At 42.8% G+C, this 20,318-nt stretch overlaps 1 protein-coding gene across 2 annotated transcripts in view; it reads right to left on the reverse strand.

Annotated features, from left to right (window-relative positions):
- Positions 1-19,362, reverse strand: part of eno4 (enolase 4) — a 37,668-nt gene extending 18,306 nt beyond the window's left edge. Inside the window, exons 1-6 of one of the 2 annotated variants that reach the window (XR_007964989.1) lie at positions 19,064-19,362; positions 18,262-18,390; positions 10,548-10,732; positions 7,352-7,485; positions 3,568-3,734; positions 3,123-3,251 (exon numbers count right to left, since the gene is read on the reverse strand). Coding sequence is in view for 1 of the 2 variants with exons in the window: in XM_052081083.1 (XP_051937043.1) it covers positions 3,123-3,251; positions 3,568-3,734; positions 7,352-7,485; positions 10,548-10,732; positions 18,262-18,390; positions 19,064-19,225 (906 nt within the window). In the remaining variant the exon portion in view is untranslated. The remainder of the gene's footprint in view (positions 1-3,122; positions 3,252-3,567; positions 3,735-7,351; positions 7,486-10,547; positions 10,733-18,261; positions 18,391-19,063) is intronic. The other variant, XM_052081083.1, reaches the window with a different exon arrangement.
- Between the last annotated feature and the right edge of the window lie 956 nt (positions 19,363-20,318).

Here is a 20,318-nt window from a genome sequence, read left to right on the forward strand (position 1 = left end):
TCACACCTAGCGACAATTTCGAGTGTTGCATTACCATGCCATGCATGTTTTTGGAAAGTGGGAGGTCAGCCGTCCCACCCGAGGCTCCGTGATGCGTAACTTCAAGGGAAAAAAAAAGCCTGTCTTCTGCTTCGTGCTACACATCATCAAATATCAAAGGAGGTCGCCCTACAAATATAAAACACACCCGCATGTCCTGTCTTTGAGAGTGCTGCCTGCCTCTAATGGCCTTGTCAAACTACACGACTTTTTTGGCGTTCACAACGGTCAGACTAAACCGATGAATATAGTTCTGTATTTTTGACCTGCCAAGATGTCACACGAGTTTGTCACTGACCAGACCCTGCCCAATCATTGAATGCTTCTGACAAGATTCCGTTTTTCGGCGCGGGTTCGTCGTGGGAGGTGGGAGAAGCAGCTGTCGTCATGTTAAAGGAGGACTTCTACAAATGTGCCTTGTTTTTGTCCTCAGGGGGGAAAAAAATGTATAGACCCATTTGTTCCCCGATGGAGGGGAGAGGGTGGTATGGACTGTCTATTCTCCAAAAAGAACTCAAGGTAACAAATTTGTTGAATAGCACGATTGCTAATCAGCTACTAGCTTGGCATTTAGCAAACGGAGCAAGAGTTGAAATGGTACAGTACAACTTTTTTAATGCAATTTCAATTCTCAAGGATATGAAGCATTTGCACTGAAGTGTAGAACAATAAAATATATTGAATAAAATAAATAAATAAAGGGTGGCCCGGTAGTCCAGTGGTTAGCACGTCGGCTTCACAGTGCAGAGGTACCGGGTTCGATTCCAACTCCGGCCTCCCTGTGTGGGGTTTGCATGTTCTCCCCGGGCCTGCGTGGGTTTTCTCCAGGTGCTCCGGTTTCCTCCCACATTCCAAAAACATGCGTGGCAGGCTGATTGAACACTCTAAATTGTCCCTAGGTGTGAGTGTGAGTGTGAGTGCGAATGGTTGTTCGTTTCTGTGTGCCCTGCGATTGGCTGGCAACCGATTCAGGGTGTCCCCCGCCTACTGCCCAAAGACAGCTGGGATAGGCTCAAGCACCCCCGCGACCGTAGTGAGGATCAAGCGGCTCGGAAGATGAATGAATGAATGAATAAATAAAAAATTAATAGAATAAAAAAAAAAGACTCAGTCTCTGTTACTGTTTTTTTAACAACATTCACCAAATACGAACACAACATATCCAGTCGGTGAAGGCCCTCGTTATCGAGGAATGCGGCCCCCAGGACAGGGCGACGGCTCCTGGTGTTTGTGTCTCCGATGACTGTGGAGGCCCAGTCTTCCCCGAAAACCCCGCCCGCAGGATTGACAGAAGTGGGTTGGGGGGCCGGGCGGTTGCAGGGCCCTCTCCTTACTCCGCGCTCGCCGGTCCTCCTCCGCAGCGACGCGTCGAGTCTCGAAGACCCGGACCCCACCCAGGACAGCCCCACGCCAGGCCACCCGATCCGCGGCCAGGTCAGCCCAGTGTGCCGGGGGAATCCGGCACCGCTGAAGATGACCCTTTAGCTGGTCTTTGAATCGTCTTTTCGGGGCTCCGCGGGGACGGGTGCCCTCCAGCAACTCCGCGTAGAAGAGCTGCTTCGGGAGACGGTTGTCGCTCATCCGCTGCACGTGGCCGGCCCACCGCAGTTGGGCCAAGGTGATCATGGCCTCGATACTCGTGAGGCCAGCCCAGGTGAGGATCTCATTATTAGTCAATCTCTCCTCCCAGGAAACGTTGAGGAGAGATCGGAGTCATCCTTGGTGGAACCTCTCGAGCCTCTTGATGCTGCTCCGATAGAGGGTCCAACATTCTGCGCCATAGAGAAGGGTCGGGAGGACGACAGACTTATACACCATGATCTTCGTGTTGGTGGAAATGGCGTGATTCCTGAAGACCCGACGACCGAGGCGTCCAAAGGCTGTGTGGGCTGCCTGGATACGGTGAGTGAGGTCCTCCGTGAGGCCGGCGTCCTGCTGGATAATGCTACCCAGGTAAGGGAACGCTGAGACCTGCTCGATGGGTTCGTCGTCTATGGTGATTTGGGGTGGATGATGGTTCAGGTGGAGGGTCTTTGTCTTTTTGGTGTTGACGGAGAGGCCAAAGGTCCTATACGCCACGGCGAAGCCGTCCGCGATGAGCTAGAGGCCCCCGGAGGAGTTAGAGACCGCAGCATTGTCATCAGCGTACTGGAGTTCGCTGACGGTCGTGACCATAGTCCCCCGCTTGCTCCTCAAACGGCTGAGGTTGAAGAGCGACCCTTCAGTTTGGTAACGTAGACTGATTCCGTGCTCCTGGACGCGCTCATCCACCACAACATATACACTACATAGAGTATTGGCTACATAGAGTATAGTCTTATTTCCTTCCTTTCCTGCTTCCATTCTGAAAATCCATCCATCCATTATCTGAGGCACTAATCCTCACAAGGGTCACGGGCGTGCTGGAGCTTATATCCGGAGAAAACCCACGCAGGCACGGGGAGAACATGCAAATTCCACACACGTAGGCTGGAGCCAGAATCAAACCCTGCACCTCTGCACTGTGAGGCAGACGTGCTAAACAAGAGTCCACCGTGCCACCCTGCATTTTGAAAAATGTATCTTAATTTTCCAAATTTAAAAATTCTGGCAGGAATGGACACATTGCACGTGGGAGTGTTTCACTGAATGTATACTGTATTTAATATTAATGCCTCAACAACTAAGTCACGCACAGAATTTTATTTACCAGAACTTTATTTTTTTACTTAGCAGTGACCTATTCGAGAATGCTCATGCACACAAACTTGTCCATGTACACACACATAATAAATGCGGGACCACAAACATCTTAGTGCTCGTGGTCATTTTCATGTGAAAACATTTTCAAGGACCAAAAAAAAAAAATTGTAATTCATTATAACTCATCATAGCTGCACTTCAACAAACCATGGTCATTTGTATTTCAGCAATGTCATAGCGTTTGCCATCTATCCATCCATCCGAGAAAAGTATGGTGGCCCGCCAAGCTTATTTAGCTCTGGGGTAAACGGTGCCCCTTAATAGAAAACTGGCTTCTCTCACAAGACAGCCAAAGAGAGAAAACACTTGGCAACTATGTGAGTGGTTGGAGCGTTGAGTACTTGTTTGACTTGTTGTCCTGCATTGGGGATCAGTATGACCTCTTCAAGCAAGTTGAGTTTTCCGGGAGACATCTTCCCACAGCTTAATAAAGTTACCAGGGAGATAGGAATGTGAAATCCATCTTGATCCTGTGCACAAATATTGAAGACATTTTTACATGCAAAATAAAGTTGATCTTCAGTAAAAATTTAAATAAAAAAAAAACAGTAGGTGTTGTGATAAATGTGTGTGCTGTCATCAATGCCATTGGGACAGCAAACGAACAACACAGTTTGGGATGGTTTACAGGAGTTAAAACACACAGACCATCAAAAAGACTTTCATCGCAGTTAAACATTTTACCCCAACACACAACACACAGCGCTTTGTTTTCTTTTGGGGGGAAAAAACATATTTGGGCAAATATTTTAATATTAGACGCCAATTTATGCAATAGGCTCTCACCTCTGGGTTCTTTAGGTTACGGATGTATTTGTAGAGAGGAATGCCCTTGATCTCAGCCCCACTCTTGGCCACCGCAAGAGACACTGAGCCAATGGCCAAGCACCCCGGTAGCACTGGTTCAGGTGGCTCTGCCGGACAAAATGGCTTCTCTGAAGCGCCTTTTTTTTCTGTGAAGAAAAATGTCCGAAATAAACAGCGTTAGTAGCCAGGACACTGAAAGTTGCATCAAGCTGTAATTGGTACTCAATGACATGACAAGTTATTGAGATGTCTTTTTGTTGTGGTGGTGTACCCACCATTGTTGTTTCAATGAATTGTTTTGAAATGAGGAAATCCCCACTACATCCTTCTATTAAATGTCCTACATTAATGATATATATCACTGTAGCGGGAACATTTTCCACACATTTCACCTGAAAGCCAAATATCTCTAACTTTTTGTGTGATGTGTACATATCTATACATCAGAGGTGATTACTCTAAGACTGCAAGGGAAGCTCAGCTTCCCCTAAAATGTCAAAAGACAAATGATCAAATAAATGTGCGTACATACAATTGTGTGTACAAGTCATTTACTAAATATGCGCGACAACGCGCTCAACTTTTGTTCCGAATCAGCTTCGTATTAGTGGTTATGACGTGACTCTCTTCTCATTCATTCCCGCAGCTTCACTGTGCTTTAACCTATGTGGATGGTGAGCGTCGACAGCGCGGACGCTGGGCATCTCGAGAGCTGAGTGTAGGTTGTTCTAATGCAGGGGTCACCAACCTTTTTGAAACCAAGAGCTACTTCTTGGGCACTGATTAATGTGAAGGGCTACCAGTTTGATACACACTTAAATAATTTGCCAGAAATAGCCAATTTGCTCAATTTACCTTTAACTCTATGTTATTATTAATAATTAATGATATTTATCTTTGTGGAAACACTGATCATGTTAATGATTTCTCACAACAAATATATAGAAACAGATAAATATCAATATGCAACACTTTATTTTTATATTTTTCAAACATTTGAAAATGATCACTTCTACAACAGTATTATGAAATCACAATATCCCATTTTAACTAGCTAGCCACTAACATTTTTTAACAAATCATGAATTACTTTGCACCATGTTTGTACAAATAATAACTCATGTAAAATACAAAAATCAACTCTCAAATTTTTAAATAAATCATGTCACACTTTGAACTGGACACCAAATCTGTTATCTGTTTCTATGTCAATTAGTGGGAAGCCTGGCATTGCATGCTGTTAACCAGTGTGTTGTACTCTGGTGTGTAACTTGACACTGCAACTCTGAGTGAGTCTTGCAGATGTGCATCAGTGAGGCGTGTTCTGTGTTTGTTTTTGATGAAGTTCATGTCAGAAAAGGCTGATTCACAAAGATAAGTTGAACCAAACAGGCTCGCAACCTTCATAGCTGCTGCGCATACACCACTGTACTTTTCTATGTCAAGAAGGCACCAAAAGTTTGGTGCAGCCTGATGGGCTTTGAGGTGGAGGTCATTTTGCAGTGTTACAATTTCAATCTCCACCTGTTCAGCATCCAGGCTGAATGTTGCACTTAACTGCTCAGCAATACATGATATGTCCACGTTCATGAAAGGGTTAGAAATGAACGACACACATGGCTCAAGCTGATCCAGGTCACAAAACCTGTTCTCAAACTCTTGACCAACTCTGTTTATGACCTGAGAGTACTTTTCTGCAACTTTGTCAAAAGCCTCAGATGCAGAAGCATTGTCTTTCAGCACCATCTGCACAGAGGGAAAGTGCAGCACTTTTTTTCTCTGTAAATGCACAGAGAAAAGGCTCATCTTAGCTTTAAATGCATTTAAAGCACTTATCATATCGGCAACAGTCTTACCTTTGCCTTGCAGCTCACAGTTCAAACTGTTCAGTTTCCCAGTAATGTCCGTTAAAAATGCAAGGTCATCATCATTACTTCTTTGACAACATCCCCGTCTGTAAATGCCTTCTTTTTCTTAATCAAGAATTGCGTAGCTCTAAACGAGGCTTCGGTTGCTTTTTGGGAGTTTTTAACCGGTCTAGTGAAAAAAGACTGCCGTTTGCACAAAGCAGCCTTTAACTCACGGGCTTTCTCTGCTCGCAGTGCGCTGCCCGGTGGGTAGTTAGCGTGGTAACTTGTGTGACACGTAGTGAAATGTCTCTCCACATTGTGCCGCTTTGCTACCGCCACAGTTGCCCCGCAAATGAGACACACGCAGGATCCTTTCACAGTGGTAAAAAAAAACTCTCCCTCCCATTCGTCGTGAAAATGATATGTTTTCTTTCTTTTTTCTGCCATTTTTTGGGGTAACTCTTCTCCTCAGTTTCGTTGCGTCTGCTAGCTTGTTTGTCTGCTAGCTTGTTTGTATGAGCGCAACAAACGCTATGAACTATACTAGGTCAGAGTTCATTTATATTAAACACAAAAAACATTTTAAATTTTAAGTGTTTTTATATATATGTTGTCATTTGTAAGTTACATGCAAGTCTGATTTAAACAACAATAGCAAAAAAAATAATAATAAAAAATAGAGGCAGCTCACTGGTAAGTGCTGCTATTTGATCTATTTTTAGAACAGGCCTGCGGGCGACTCATCTAGTCCTTACGGGCGACCTGGTGCCCGCGGGCACCGCGTTGGTGACGTCTGTTCTAATGCATTGAAACGAGACGAGTCATTGGATAAATGCTGGTTTTGTCCCGCCCATTGGACGCTCAGCGTCTCTTGGCGTCTATAGACAGTGGGCGTTTATGGGCTGGCCCGCACGCTCAGTTTCTCTGCATGATGATTGGATGATCTGTCTGAGTGAGGAATGTTGTTTTGATTGACAGTGAAATGAGCCAATCACCGATCTTTTGGTGTAGCTAATAGATAAACACAACTTTAGGCAAAAAAATGAAAGTCATGAAAATAGATTTTTTTTTCAGACCCCATTCATATCGGTCAAGCAACCCCACCCCGGCCTTGTCCCAGGAGAGAATAAAAAATAAAATCATGGCGCCTTGCCCGACCATCCAGCATTTAAGTCGCCCATCCCTGACGTATACTATTGTACTCTATACTACAATATCTGTGACCAAGGGCCCAAGTTTGGTATGGCATAACTTCATTTTCATGCCAGGTCAAGTCTGGTCTGGTGTGTTTGGGGATGTATTGCATCTATCTGTGCGTTCCATCGCACAGAGTTGCCTCATCCTTGATTTATCTGAGAGTTTGGTAAAAGAAAGCAGGACGCACTTGCCGACAATGGTCTAGTTCACGCTCTGTCTCGCCGCATTTCTGTCCTGCCCATAAGCGCATGTGCAAATTTGGTGACAAAAAGTAGACTAAATTTTGGGCTGGCTAAGAGGAGTGATAGACCAAGTGGTCTCATGCAATTTTCGTGATCGAGGTACAGGCAGAACTTCATGAATGTGTGTGATGGATGTCGTGGTATTTTATTAATAAATACAGAAGCATGATCCGTGTCTTGATAGCTCCAATTGCGCCTGTATCATCAGCAAGGGGAGAGCTCGCATTTTACCTGCCAATGTCATGCATGGACCATAGCGAGTCTATTTCTGTTTCTGCAATGTCAGGCACGAAGATAGCTTCTTGTGTCTACTGCGCCTCCGACCGCCCTGATTTTGATGCAAATGAGGGTTGCGACTAGGATTGGCAAAATAATACAAATACTAAATAGTTTTTTTGAAGTGCCTAACATATTCTAGCATGTCCTGTCAGCTATACAGTATAAGGTGACCAAAATGTGAAAACTATTCATTACTTTTATCAGCCTTCTTTTCTTTCTTCTTTTCAGGTGGCGGGGACGGTATTTCAACCTCCTGTTCACCAGAAGAAGGACTCTCCTCCTTTTCCTTCATTTCTTTCTCCTCCTGCTGGCGGGCCATGAAGAAATTGCTGTGCGATGTACAGATATGAAAGAATGACCACAAAGCCGGTTATTTTTGTTTTGCTTTCACATTGAACATTTTACAATTCACCCTCACAAACCATGTAGTGATCACATTCTGCATTTAGTCTTTCATGTGTAAATTGGGACCCGGGGTCAAAAAAGAAATCAGTTTAGGAACAGAAAGAGATACAGTGCAACCAGGAAAGAGCTCTGCAGGTGTGCTGGCGTGAAATGACAGAGGAATAGGAATGTTTCTCTTTTGCGTTTTTTTTTTTTTTGGTTTGCTTTTAATTTCAGAAGTGACTGACAACATTGAATCCAAATGCTTGAAGATGCCTTCTTGGCCAGCGGAGACTCATAATACAGATGTCACTGCAGCAATGTCACGGTGCGGTTTGCCTTTTTACTCGCGGCCAACATACACGCATCGTTTTGAAAATGTGCTGCAGTTTCACTGCAAATCTTTGGTGTCGCTTCGGCTGATATTTGGCAAAGACACCACAGGGTGGAATTTCCTTTGCATTTTATAGCCAATTCCGGTAGCTTTCATCACAGTATGTGACTAAGCGGTGAACAATCGTGAGATGATGCACGCGACATCCTACGCGTGGCGGCAATTTGTTGCGTGTGCAAGGCAGGTGTTGCAGAGCGGCCACCGAGGTGCCGCGTGACACCAAGGCGCGTGTTGCAATGCGGCCGATGTCACCCGTGTGAGCGCGGGAAGTGTAAAAAGGCCTTTTATACTTTGTCGTGAATCTGAGGGAAATTATTCTTATGTCACCAATTTATGAAATGTAACATTGGAAACAACATTGTGGAAGAGATTCAATGTCAATCGTGGTCTGTCAGGCCTGCATTTGGATGTTATATACGGTATAGAAATATTTTTTGTCCAAAAAGATCTACGCCTCTACATGCTGCCATGTCCATTTAATTCTACTAGGTACCCTAATCAATGGCTTACCATTGCTGATTACTTACAATATGTCATCGTGTTCCACAGTATCTCACCATTATTCTGCTACAATTGCGTTAATTTCTTTCCGTGCTTTTTTTGTAGGCTTTTGTGTAGCACCATGGTATCGTGTTTTGTCACACAACAGGAGATTGTTGATGTCTTGTCTGGTCATCTCAAGCAAGTTGACAAACATTGACCCAGTATGTCTTCTGGCTGTCCGATAAAATAATTGGGCACCAGCTTGACACCCACTTGCATCCCCATCTCCTACACCAAGGTGACTCCTTGTTGAGGCAGATATCCTCAGCTGTTATTCGCACAATCAATCTGTGATCATTCTGCAGCAGCTGGTTCAATCTGTCAATGATCAATGAAGGCTGTTCTGAGGTGCGGTCTCCCATCACTTACTTATATTGGTTCCACTCAAAGACGAGCGAGTGCAGCACTTGGCTGGCCACCGGTTCAGGGTGTCCCCCACTTACTGCCCAAAGACAGCTGGGATAGGCTCCAGCACCCCCCGCGACCCTTGTGAGGATAAAACGAATCGGAAATGGTGTCCAATTAACCTAGAGTTGCATGTCTTTGGAATGTGGGAGGAAACCAGAGTACCCAGAGAAAACCCACGCAGGCATGGGGCATAACATGCAAAGTCCACGCAGGAAGGAGGGAGCTGGAATCGAACCCTGCACCTCTACTGTGAGGCCGGTGTACTTATCAGTCGACCACCGTGCTGCCACAAAAACAGTTTTTACAAAATACTGGTTTCAATACTCAGATGTAGCGATGGTTACTGAGCCCCTTAAACTGCCCCTGAATTATTAAAACTATAGTATGCATACGCTTAACGGATCTGTTGACGTTCTTGAAGAAATTACTCAAATTTTCGATTAATTTATACTACATGAACGTTATTTTGCATCTCATTTCTAACAATCAAATGAATATGTTAATCTCGCCACAAATGTTACCCGATAGCTAGAAACACTCAAGAATGTCTAAGAACAAAACTTTGTACGATTCAAAAAAAGTTTCTGATCAACTGTGAATGTTTTTCAACATCTATGGAAGAATCTAAATGACATCTAGAGAAGGCAAACCACAGATAGCCGGAGGGGTTTTGCGCACAATAAGTGGTTCAGAGATTTAAAGAAGTTATTTGATTTGAGATGTGCAGAGAGTTAAGGGTACCAACATTTTGTCCAGGGTTCTTTCATAGTTTTCTGTTTGAAAATATTCTGTTGGAATGCCAAGCAACGCCTGATTTTCGCAAATGTAATTGTTGTTGTTTTTGATTCATTACTGCAGTGACTTGTGTGGGTTTTTCTTCCTTTAACAGAACAATTGTAATATGTGTGTAAGATCCTTTTTTAAATGCTAGCATTTATCATTCATTCATTCATTCATCTTCCGAACCGCTTGATCCTCACTAGGGGGTGCGGGAGCCTATCCCAGCTGTCTCCGGTCAGTAGGCGGGGGACACCCTGAATCGGTTGCCAGCCAATCACAGGGCACACAGAGACGAACAACCATCCACGCTCACACTCACACCGAGGGACAATTTAGAGTGTTCAATCAGCCTGCCACGCATGTTTTGGGAATGTGGGAGGAGCACCCAGAGAAAACCCACGCAGGCCCGGGAAGAACATGCAAACTCCACACAGGGAGGACGGAGCTGGAATCGAATGTCACAGTGCAATGTCCTCTGCACTGTGAAGCCGACGTGCTAACCACTGGACTACCGGGCCGCCTGCTAGCATTTAATTTTGGCCAATTGCTTCCACACAATAGTGTTCTGGTGCTTAAACCCAAAGTGCATATTATCGATTTGTGAGTAGGATTTGCACTTTCTTGTTTTGAACTCCATGATCTCTGTAAAACAGTTAAAAATGCATATGGGGAAAAAATACTAGGTCATTTTAAACAGCCACGTAAACTGGATTTTTATGAGACTGGACAAATGGTACATTCAGTTTTTAAATGGTGGCTCTTTTTTGCTTTTAAACAAAATGATTGTTAAAAGTTTAAAACAGCACTGATAAGCAAGCCATTTTTGAACTGAAAGTGGCATTGCAGATGTAACTTGACAGACGGACAACAGCTGTATTCTACCTGAGTTTCTGGTCAACTTCTGATTGGTCGCAAGGGGTCTGTCCTTTCAGCATGAGATTCAGAGGTTCAGCTATCCACTGGACAGCAGTCATGACATGGTGCGCTCTCTCCTCACTTTTTGCTTGCCAGTTTGAGAAAGTCTCCTTTTGCCCAAGATGGCTTGAAATGGCGGCAGAGGACGTCCTCTAGAAATAAATAAAATTAGTCCTTTGAACTCTAGTTGTTAAGGTCCGTACCTACCCATTTTTAGGCTTTAAACCCATAAAAGCACTGAAAATGTGTTTATTGCATCAAGATTTTTTTTATTTTGACAGTAACTTTCATTTAAACAAGATGAAATAAAATAAACTAATTTGACCAAATTATAAAATGCTCTGGTGAAAATTATGTACTTTGTGTCTATTTCGACCTGGTGAGTTGTTACATATATATATATATATATATATATATATATATATATATATATATATATATATACAAAAAAAAAAAATCCTCATCTCACCCCTCGGGTGGTGTCCGTCCCTCATTCAGCTCGGGTCCTCTACCAGAGGCCAGGAAGCTTGAGGGTTCTGCGCAGTATCCTTGCTGTTCCCAGCACTGCACATTTCTGGACTGAGATGTCCGATGTTGTTCCAGGGATCTGTTGCAACCACTCATCTAGTTTGGGGGTCACTGCCCCGAGTGCTCCGACTACCACAGGCACGACTGTCACCTTTACCTTCCAGGCTCTCTCCAGCTCCTCTCTGAGCCCTTGGTATTTCTCGAGTTTCTCATGTTCCTTCTTCCTGATGTTTCCATCACTTGGGACCGCTACATCCACTACAACGGCTTTCCTCTGCCCTTTATCTATGATCACGATATCTGGTTGGTTCGCCATTACCATCTTGTCAGTCTGGATCTGGAAGTCCCACAGGATCTTCGCTCTGTCATTCTCCACCACCTTCGGAGGTGTTTCCCATTTTGACCTTGGGGTTTCCAGTCCATACTCCGCACAGATGTTTCGGTAGACTATGCCAGCCACCTGGTTATGGCGTTCCATGTAGGCTTTCCCTGCCAGCATCTTACACCCTGCAGTTATGTGTTGGATCGTCTCAGGTGCCTCTTTGCACAACCTACACCTTGGGTCTTGTCTGGTGTGGTATATCTGGGCCTCGATGGCTCTGGTGCTCAAGGCCTGTTCCTGAGCAGCCAGGATGAGTGCCTCTGTGCTGTCCTTCAGGCCAGCCCTCTCTAGCCACTGACAGGACTTCTTGAGATCAGCCACTTCAGTTATGGTCCGGTGGTACATCCCGTGTAGGGGCTTGTCCTCCCATGATGGTCCCTCTTTCAGCGCCTCATCTTCTGTTCCCCATTGTCTGAGACATTCTCTGAGTACGTCATCCGTTGGAGCCTTCTCCTTGATGTATTCATGGAGCTTGGATGTTTCATCCTGGACAGTGGCTCTCACACTCACTAGTCCCCGGCCTCCTTCCTTTCGGCTTGCGTACAGTCTCAGGGTGCTGGATTTGGGATGGAACCCTCCATGCATGGTTAGGAGCTTTCGGGTCTTAACGTCCGTGGTCTGAATCTCTTCCTTTGGCCACCTTATTATTCCTGCAGGGTATCTGATCACTGGCAGGGCATAGCTGTTTATTGCCCGGGTCTTATTCTTGCCATTGAGCTGGCTTCTTAGGACTTGCCTCACTCGCTGGAGATATTTGGCCGTAGCCGCTTTCCTTGTTGCCAGTTCGAGGTTGCCATTGGCTTGTGGTATACCAAGGTACTTGTAGCTGTCCTCAATGTCTGCTATTGTTCCTTCTGGGAGTGAGACCCCATCAGTGCGGACTACCTTTCCTCTCCGAGTCACCATCCGACTACATTTCTCAAGCCCGAATGACATCCCGATGTCGCTGCTGTAGATCCTGGTTGTGTGGATCAGGGAATCTATGTCCCTTTCGCTCTTAGCATACAGCTTTATGTCATCCATGTAGAGGAGGTGACTGATTGTAGCTCCATTTCTGAGGCGGTATCCATAGCCTGTCTTGGTGATTACTTGGCTTAGGGGGTTCAGTCCTATGCAGAACAGCAGTGGGGAGAGTGCATCACCTTGGTATATGCCACATTTGATGGACACTTGGGTAAGTGGCTTGCCATTGGCTTCAAGTGTGGTTTTCCACATCCTCATCGAGTTTGCAATGAAGGCTCTTAGGGTCCTGTTCACCTTATACAACTCCAAGCATTCAGTGATCCATGTATGTGGCATCGAGTCATAGGCTTTCTTGTAATCAATCCAAGCTGTGCACAGGTTGGTACGTCGGGACCTGCAGTCTTGTGCGACTGTTCTGTCAACCAGGAGCTGATGTTTGGCTCCTCTGGTGTCTCTACCAATGCCCTTCTGTGCTTCGCTCATGTATTGATCCATGTGTCCACTTATCTTAGCCGCAATGATGCCTGACATGAGCTTCCATGTTGTGGAGAGACAGGTTATTGGCCGATAGTTGGATGGAACTGCACCCTTCGAGGGATCCTTCATGATCAGGATCGTTCGCCCTGCGGTTAGCCATTCTGGGTGAGTCCCATCCCTCAGCAGCTGGTTCATTTGTACTGCTAGGCGCTCATGGAGTGCTCATATATATACATATATATTATATAATATATATACATATACACATATATATATATATATATATATATATATATATATATTTCCAAGATGGCGCCCGAGTAGGCAGCCTTCGGCAAGTGCTCTTCAAGAGCCTTGCTTTTTTGTTCTTTTTTGCTGTTTTTGTCTTTTGTTTTGTCACATGTTGTTTGTTGTTTCATTGTGTGGACCTGATATGGACTGTTTTCAGCCCTTTTTGGCCACGACATTCGTCAAAGGAGCAGTATCTGTGCTTGGTGGTTGCGCCTTCTCGGCAGCACGCCTGTACCAGCACAGATTTTGATTGGGAGGAATGTCGGCGCCATTGACTGTCGGTGCTGGACAGACCTGGGGCGCTTGTGTTTTTTGCGCCAGTAATGGGCAGCATTTTTCACAACCCCGATTTGTTCAGTGGCTATGTCAGCGCTGTTGGACAGTTGGCGTTGGTGCGGCTGGATGGATGGCTGCTGAAGTTGAGGATGAGGAGAGAGGAGCGTTGGCGAAGAGCGCCGATGCGTATTTGGAACCGTGAGTCGCCGCTTGGAATTGAAATGGATTTCCATGGGACAGGAGAAGTGAACCAATCTCTTTTTCCGTCAATGAATGCTACAGCTTCTTGTTGACTTTGACACTTAGCTTGTAGCCGACGTGTGCACGTTTTGAGCATGACGTCTCTGATCCACTGGTTAAAGGACACTTTGATTCTCTCCTCTTTCATCTCAAACCGCTTCAAACAACAAAGCGTGTGACGGAAAAGTGGTTAGGACTGCACGACTGTCCGTGTTTTATGTTATGTGTTGTGTTTATTATTTTACTTTATGTTCACTGTTTTGTAAAGCGCTTTGTTACAGCTGCCGCTGTTGTGAAAGCGCTATATAAATCAGCATGTATTGTATTGTATATCATGACACACTGGGCTGTTCGCGAAAACGAAATGAAAATGTTTTCGTTAAGGCATTTTCACTGGATGAAAACTAGACGAGACTAAACCTCCATTACTAAACAACAACTGAGTGCAGTTTCATGGACTAAGGAAGATGAGATTGAAAATATTGTTATTTAAATAAAGACTGGGGTAAAATCTACCGTATTGACCCGAATTTAAGATGGTGTTTTTTGCATTGAAATATTGAAATACAGTAAGACTGAAAAAGCGGGGATCGTCTTATATTCGGGGTCTAGACGTTATACCCATTCACAACGCTAGATGACGCCAGATATCATTGACGCAAATGCTGAACTTGACTCCCCATGCCAAAGTAAACCGCTGTCACGAAGAATAAAATTACAAATAAAGGTAGCACAAAGAAGAAAAATAAAAAATAGCGGTAAGAAAGAAAAGAGAAGAGATAACAGAAAATAGAGAAATGTAGCGACAATCTGGAGAAAAGTGGGTCGAAGATCGGCCAGGGTAACCGGCAGATGAGTAGAAGTTATGATGTAATTTACATTTCAAACACCAGAAGCCATTCATTTACAAATGTGATTGCACTTTAGTTTACGGATTTAAATGTTCAGATATTGAGATTTGAATGAGGCAAAATAACAAGCTTTTTCTCTCAAATACATTGTTAAAATCATTTGTTTCAGATGTACTGTAATTATTTTATGTAAAAAAAATAATAATTTGGTGTTGAAAAAGTATTTTTTGAAATTTGAGTCTTGAAAAAAAGGGGGTTGTCTTATAATCAGGGCCGTCTTATATTCGGGGCAATGCGGTATGTCCTTCTCAAATCCTGTCTGTCGCCTCCTCCTTCTCGGGTAATCAGCTGTTGTGCCAAAAGTTACCCCTGGAAAAAATTGTATCCCGTGCCTCGAGACCGCGCACACATTGACTCAAAGTGGTGGGACTTGACTTGCTTGTATTCATTTAAGGTTTGGAAAAAAAAAAAGTGCTTTTATTTTACAATCAATAGCTGCATGGAACTTTCCGGAAAGCAAGTATTCTTCTCACTCGTGTTCGGCAGTTCTCAGACTCGTGGTGCGTTCAATGACCACTGACACAGCAGGGCTTCCAAACATCCATAAAAACATTTCAACGCACCAAACAATAGCAGTAACTCGTACCGTACAAACCCAATTAAAATGAAGTTGGGACGCTGTGTTGAACATCAATAAAAATCAATGATTTGCACATCATGTTCAACCTAGATTCAATTGAATACCCTACGAAGACAAAATGTTAAATAATTAAACTGATAAACTTTGTTTTTAGCAATGCACATAAGAATTGTATGGCTGCAACATATTCCAAAAAAGCGCGGACCGTTGGCAAAAAAGACTGATAAAAGCTCATCAAACACTTGTTTGGAACATCCCACAGCTGAGCAGGCTCACTGGGAACAGGTGGGCGCCATGATTGGGTATAAAAGGAGCTATAGAAGGAGCTTGCATGAATTTCTCAGTCATTCACAAGGAAAGAGACATGTTCACGACTTTGTGAACAACTTTGTGTGAAAATAGTCGAACAGTTGAAAGGACAATGTTCCTCAACGTACATGCCTCCATTTTCTGAACTGATTTATCGTGGGTATGCTGGAGCCTATCCCAGCCATCTATGAGCAGTAAGTGGAGTAGACCCTGAACTGGTTGCCAGCCAATTGCAGGGCACACAAAAACAAAACACTACATGTATTTGCACTCCAAATGACACCTCGGGACAATTTAGAGCAAGGGTGCCCAATACGTCGATCGTGATCGACCGGTAGCTCGCGGACTGGTCCCAAGTCAATCGCGAGGGGTGTTGAGAGAAAAAAAAAACCCAACCAAAAACATTTGTGTGTCTCATATGATGTATTTTTGTGTTAGTGCACACTGCACCCGTAGCATCCTATGAGTCTCACTTTCACAAATACTATTTTTAAAAAATCACCTTTAAACTACGGTTGCGCATGACCTGCATCACCGGAAGTTGTTCACGATCAGGAGTCTGTAAGTGCAGCTTGCGATCAAAGCTGTTGCATCGTCTATGGGAGTAAATCTCGCTGCCTACGAAGGCGGAAATTGTCTACTTTCGAAAGAGTCTCCCAGACAAAGCTCATCAGAGACTACGAATTGGCAAAGTCAACGATTAAACTGGAGAAGACACTTTTCTTTTGCTAAACATGATTATACTGCATTACATGGTCATGTTTTTACATCAATAAATGTTCATACTTTATCAGAAATTGTAGTTGATGGCTATTTTATTGGAAATGTTGACAAACTATCATTATAATGTACAGATGCATTATGTTCCTCAAAGTACGTTGTAACGAGGTTCGACGGTAATCATATTCAGCTGAAAGCACACCGAAAAGCCAGCCAAACTTACTTCAAATGACTTCCCATAGCAGGGTAACCACATAACCGGGACAGGAGTTTGCAATCCGATGTATTTATTTGGTAAAATGCTTGTCTTCACAGAACCATCACAGGGACATTTGATTTGAATTGGCATCAGTATTAATCGAAATAAATGTGTACGAACATAAAAATGCCTGCAATTATTTTTGCATAAAATGGCATAGTTATGATTTTAGTATGAGTTTGAAACGGACTATATCGAAATAGAATAAATATGCAAACTTTGACAAAAAATGCTCAATTTCTGGATGTATTCATTAAAATTGTGTTGTTTTTCACCAAAAAGATGAAAGAAAATGTTCTGTGAAATCATTTTTGATCAGATGGAAATGTTCAACATTATCGGTGCACAAAAAAAATGTAAAAGGGTCAAATGTTCACAGTTTTGGCTGACTAAAACCAGACGAATAAAATGATGTTTTCTTTGATCAAAATAAAGGCTAAAATGCTCTACTTCAAGTAAAACTTGAAAAAACAGGCTGAGGTTGACTAAATATGATTTTGTTTTTTAATCGAACAGGCGCGATTAAAACAAAACCTGAGACTTAATTTAAAAATCGCTGATAAAATTAAAACTAGTTACGTCACTCGGATATATTCGAATCCAAATACATAGCTCCAGTAAACCCAGCTACTAGTGTTTGATTCTTCGTTAAAGTCGTGAAACAAAACGGCTTGTTTACAACTCCCAATTGGCTGCAAGAAATCATAAACGTCAAAAACAAAAATACAAATAATAATAATAATAATAAAACATACACCAGAGAACTTGAACCCTTCACGTGAAAGAATGAAGCAAAACCTCGGGTTCAAAACACCACCTGCTGGCACATGTTCATTGGCACATAAATTGTACTTGCACTCCTGTGTTTTATTTCTAATCGGGCTCAAAGTATATGCCCATGTAAACTGGCGTGTGAAGAAATGTGCATCCTTGTGCCACGTCCCCAAAGAAGAAGAATCTAAAATCCTTTAAAAATCAAATCAATCAATCAATCAATCAATCAATCAAGGTCTGACCTTCTAAAATAGTGGTGACTAATTGTAATTTAGCTTTGATGGAAGCGTGGTTAAAATAATGATGGTCCGACGATGACAAACAGGTGGCAGACCGACCAAATTTACACACCCATCTCTACTGAACACCATGCCACCAGTCAAATATGGTTGTGGTAGTATGATAGTTGGTTTGCTATTTCAAGTCCTGGATAAATTGCTGTGATGAAATGAGCAGTTATTTCTCTTGTCTACTAGGAAATATTACAGACAAATGGCTGGACGTCAATCCCCCCCCCCCCCCCCCACCCTCTCCCCCTCAATCTCAAGTGCTGGTGGATTAGGCTGCAGGAGAATGACCTAGAGCTCACCCGCAAATCGACCACTAAGTGGCTTAAAACAAAAAAAAAAACAACAACAACAAAAAAAAGAGAAGTTTTGGAGTAGAATCCTTCCACATGGATGCAAAGGACTCTTGATTTAAATGATTGCGGCCAAGGGTGGAAGAAGCAGTTACTATACATTAGGTTCAGGGAGCAATTATTTTATCAACATTGGGCCAAAAGGTTCTGAGGGTTTTTTTGCGATCATTGCGAAACTGCACTTTATAATAACTGAACTTAGGTTATCTTTGTGAAGTATAAAAACTAGCGTGATAAACTGAACATTTAAATTTGAGAAATATGCAAAGACTCGGAAATCGGGATGGGGTGCAATATTTTAAGGCATTGTGTCTTATTTATTGAGTTTTACCTTTTCCTTATTGCAGATGATGCAAAACACTTCAGCCTCAGCACACAGTTGCCCTCTTGAATCATAGACCTCCTTTCCATTCAATCGGCTGATAAGTGGTTGCGATGAGCGGTTTGTGAAATAGTTTGCCTAGGGAGTCAGTGATTGGGGAAAACTCATTCAAATATGAATATTCAGGAAGAGTACAGCAAATACAAATAGAAAATGCATGCACAGAACACATAGATGCAAATAATGAACATACTGTAAATAGTAAAGAAAGATGCGTGATAAACTAATCAGATTTTGTTGTTGTTGTGGGCAATGATGGTGTTGGAATAAAGTGTGAATTTTATCGTGGCTGTGGAATTATTTAAGTATCATGGTTCTAAAATTGTGATTTAAAATTTTCTCACTTCTACCACGATATGCTTAACGTCCTCCCCGAGGACAACGCATGTAGAAAGCACTAAAATATGTCTAACCTGTAAAAACAAAAGGGGATTAAGGTATTGTATGAACTTGAAATATTAAGGTCCCGTTCAAGTGATTGCTATACCTAATATTTTTTAAACATTTTACGTCAAATACAGCGACAGTAATTTCTGTGGACTGTTCTCTTAAATATGCATTACGCACAGAAAATCAGAATGTATAGGCTACATAAATAGGCCTTCGCCGCCTGTAAATTCACGTAAACATACCGTTGTAGCTCGTTTTGTACGTCACCGAATTAACAATAAAAGAAAAGTGCGTACATAAAATAAGGTTGGCTGAATACTGTCTACGTATGCTAAATATCAGGAAGTAAAGTTTAATGCACCAGGTAACCGTGGACGTCCTCGGGGTTCTGGAAGAAAAGCTCTCCCAGGGCTTTCTCAAGCTCCTCGGGCACTCTGTTCGCCCGGTAAAACTCCGCAGCTGCGTTTTTGATTTCGTAGAACTCCTGGTCTTCTTCAGAAAGACAGTTGACGAAAGCAGACATTGTACGGCTGTCGTGTGGTCCTCAGTCAAACTGCAGTTTTTTCGTTACCATGGGAGCGGCACGTTTGGGTGACAGTAGGAGACGCGGAAATAGGAAGTGTCTCGCAATGCTCTTTCGCGTTCCCTTTGTGACATCCTCATCAAAAAGATTTATTTAAAAAAAAACACGTTGAAGCGCACTACGCAGTACGCTCAATGTACCCATGGAATTGAAACAGTCTCTAAGAGTCGAGTTCCCGTATAAGTAATTGAATTAAATCACAGATAGTCGCAACATGCGGCTTCGACTCCTCACTCATCACATGGATGAAATCCCTCTTTGACTTTATCGAAGTTCAACGCAACTTTAGCGTCAGTGAAAAAAAATACATTATCCTCAGTGATAGCCGTGAATACTTGTCCCAGTAACCTCCAATAGCTCCATTGGCGTCGAAATAAAATTACATACGCATGGTCCCATTAGCGTTCGTCTGTCATTTGTCAAGTGCGATTGGAATATAAATTGCTATTTGACGCAGTGAATTACTGCATCACTGATTAGAACTAGATTAATAAATATCGTATGCTCTAAACACTGATGATACACCGGAAACAAACCCGATGTTGAATTTGAGTTCGCCAGGTGGTTGCACAAAATAAAATCATCTCGCTCCATTACATACATTTTTAAATCGATGTATGTAGTAAATTCAACGTGTATAGTCTACAAATCAACCCGTGTTGTGTTTAATTGTTTTTGTTATTGTAAAGTGTCCTTGGGTGTCTTGAAAGGCGCTTATAAATAAAATGTATTATTATTATTATTATTATTATTATTATTATACTGAGAAAAAAAATGCTGCTGCAACTGACATAAAAATGTACCCAGCCAGACCACTCCAGTAGACGATACATCTACTTTAAAATGTATCTGGATTCAGATTATTTTATTTTGTGCAACCACTCGACAAAATGACATAAATGTTATTTTGTAGCTTTGCTGTCGTTAATCAATTAAATGAGCAAATTCAACAACATTTTTATGGTGAAAACAAGCTAAGTAAATTTCACAGATGAATGAAAAGTGTTGTTCACATGGACATTTAAAATGGATG

This window comes from Hippocampus zosterae, chromosome 11 (genome assembly GCF_025434085.1).
Source record: "Hippocampus zosterae strain Florida chromosome 11, ASM2543408v3, whole genome shotgun sequence".
Taxonomy (NCBI): domain Eukaryota; kingdom Metazoa; phylum Chordata; class Actinopteri; order Syngnathiformes; family Syngnathidae; genus Hippocampus; species Hippocampus zosterae.